Source organism: Phaethon aethereus (assembly GCF_964289735.1).
Source record: "Phaethon aethereus genome assembly, chromosome: 1".
In the NCBI taxonomy this organism is placed as follows: domain Eukaryota; kingdom Metazoa; phylum Chordata; class Aves; order Phaethontiformes; family Phaethontidae; genus Phaethon; species Phaethon aethereus.
The window spans coordinates 58,026,626-58,029,465 of record NC_138575.1 but is presented as its reverse complement, the minus strand read 5'-3'; the positions used below and the strand labels follow the sequence as shown (position 1 = coordinate 58,029,465).

The 2,840-nt window shown below is 51.4% G+C and overlaps 1 protein-coding gene across 1 annotated transcript; it reads right to left on the bottom strand.

Moving 5' to 3' along the window:
* Window positions 1–527: 527 nt before the first annotated feature.
* RPS19BP1 (ribosomal protein S19 binding protein 1) lies at window positions 528–2,303 on the bottom strand (the record flags this gene model as incomplete). Its single annotated transcript, XM_082014485.1, has 4 exons — window positions 528–662; window positions 1,622–1,719; window positions 2,028–2,168; window positions 2,255–2,303. 4 exons carry the CDS (start codon window positions 2,301–2,303, stop codon window positions 528–530), a joined length of 423 nt encoding a protein of 140 aa, XP_081870611.1.
* Window positions 2,304–2,840: the final 537 nt, after the last annotated feature.

Below are 2,840 nucleotides of genomic sequence, written 5' to 3'. Positions count from 1 at the left end.
AAATGGTATATACAAAGTTTTTGCAATGACTGGAAAAACTGACAGAGGCTGCAATAAGAACAAAAACTGCAGGGCTACTCAGGTTTGACAGTCGTTCAAAGCGTTCTTCCCTTCTGACAATTTATTACTGCTGATCCAAAACATTTCGCCATTCAGATACGGTACTGTAAATGCTCCCTGCCAAGTAACACAGGTAGCAAAAACCTTACATCCTGAGGAAGGGGAACAAGATTTATATTTGGCTTGGTCCACCCTTCTACATTAAGAATGCAAGATATGCTGGCTGGAGGGATACAATTCTAAGGACAGCGCCATCTCAGAGCCAGGAGAACCTCCATGGCTCTAGCTGGCCATTCACAAGTTCTGCACAGATGCAGCACTGCTCTGCAAATGTGACATTAAAGCACTTGCTGACAGAGGCGTATCTCCTATGTCCCACCTCAAACAAACTGAGGAAATATCCAGTCCTGTGTGCTGAGCACTCAGCTGCAGAAAGACCGGAGCTGCGAGAATCCCTGTCATGTTGTTTATGGTCTCCCAAAGTATTCTCTCTCAAATTTACGGAAATCTTCCTCAGTAAAGACAGTGCCCTCGGGCTTCTTCTTTGCTGCCTTCTTTGGAGGCTGATCTTTGGACTTCCTCCCTCTGTTCTGAGCAAGAACCTTCAGACAATAAAAAAGGAAAAAACAACAGTCATTGTTATCCAGACCAAACTGCAAAATGGTGATTTTCAAGCCCACTCGCAGCACCCCTGCTATTCTACTAGTATCCTGCTATATCCTGGAATGCCTCCAAAGAAAAGTGAGAGGCAATCACTGATGTTAACCAAAGTTGGTCACTGGGACAACAGCAAATACCAGCTTAGTATTTGGAGTCAAATATGAAAACTACTCTCTGGCCACTGTCACAGAGATAGAAACACTGATTTCAATTCAGCCCTTTCTGAAGCTGTGAAATTCTTTTACCCTATCTCTCTATGAGACAGCCTGAAAACCCAGCAAGTTGGTGGAATTCCCTCAGCATTTTCTAATACACCATCACCTCCTTTCAAAGTCTCCAGCCTGAGAAACAGTGGCCTAAACCACTTGTTTTGTTTACCTAAGTTAATAGCCTGTATCTCACAAAAGATTCTAGCAATGTCAGCTCTTCAGATCCTGGCATCCCCTACCTTTTGGGGGAGACCACTGCTTAAATTCTCAGGTTATGAGAAACATCATTCAAGATGCTATGAAATTCCTATTACACGAGCCAGCACCACATCTGGTTCCTCGCTCAACAGCCTCCAGCTACAGAGAAGGCCAGTTTGATCGACAGTAAGGAAAAGGTCTGTTTCTTCTTCCTCAGCTGAAGCTATGAAGTATCTTTGGTAATTAAGAAAAAACAACAGCTGTCAGTACATTTTAACTAGTATCAGAGAACGCCATAGAGGACAACATATCAACAGGAGTTTAAAGCTTAATAAGTTGTTTTGCCAGTGCACACAGAAATTCCTCAAGGCCACTTGCAGACAGAAACTTGAGTCCTTTGCACAGGATCTAAGCTGGAAGATCTGGGGATGATTCTCATCCACCCGTGTTCCTCAGCAGAAGCAGAACCCCAGAGAAAGAAGTTACCGTCTTACTTGTTCTGTGATGGCTTTGTTCGCAACAAATCGCCCCTTCAACATGTACTGTAGGTTTGCTTTCAAGTGATTCACGGCCTTCTTCTTATGATACTCCTCTAGGTCAGAGCAAAGTGAGACAAAACACATCAGCTGCTCATTCAGGCCACACACAAGAAGAGACACAGGAGGATCAGGAAGGCCGCAGGAGAAAGAGACACCACTGCAACTCAGGGATAGGGGTGCTTCCACAGATCATGCTGTGTTTAAGCTGGGGACACCAGGAGGGCACCCAAGTGGACAGGAAGGCATGGATAAAAGCGACCGGGGAGGGGGGCTCAGGGACACAAGGGGACCTGGCGCGAGGGCTGTGGAGGGCAGCAAAGCTGCTTCCCCCCGCCCTCCCCGGAAGCGGGCCGGGACTCACCTATCGCCGACTTGACGACTCTGCCCTTAACCGTAGCCTTGTTCCTCCCGCGCTCCGGCACCGCCTTCCTCCGCCTCGCAGCGCTCGCCGCCTTGGAGCCGTCCCGCCCCCGCTGGAGTCCCGGCGGGGCCTTTCCCCGGCCTGCAGCGGGAAGAGGGGCGGGGTTACTCAAACTGTTCGCCGGGAATACGCTCCCACCCCACATCCCCCAGTCCCTGCGGGCCCACCGGGCACTTCCAGCAGCTCCAGGCCCCGCCGCAACAGGGAAGCCGACATAACCGCGCACACCCCCCCCGGCCCCGACGGTGGCCAACTTCCGCCCACGCGGGACGCCACTTCCGTTATCGAAGCGCCAGCCTTCCGGCGCTGTGCACGGCCTGGCGCGCATGCGCAGAGGGAGCTGTGGCGGGGGCTGAGCGGGAAGAGCAGTAGCGCCATATTGTGGCGCCGTGTTGTGTGGCGATGACCTGAGACCCGTACTGAGCTCGCGTCGCCCGCAGCGAGTGGGCTGTGTTCTTGCTGGCGGCCCTTATTTATCGCCCTTCTCTCCCACCTCTTGCAGCATGTGGCCTAGCAGCCGGCCCGCAGGGCCTCTGTGTTACACCATCGCGGAGCCCTTGCAGTCAGGCCAGGACTCCGAGGGGCCCCTGCCATCACGGAGATAATAACAGGCCAGGCGGAAAGGGGACAGCCAGCAGCAGTGTCATGTTTTGTCCTGACAAGGCCCCAAAACCCAGATTTTACTCTGTGCTAGACTCCTCAGGTGCAGAGGTCACTCAGCCATAAATTGCATCTATTATTCAGTATTTATTT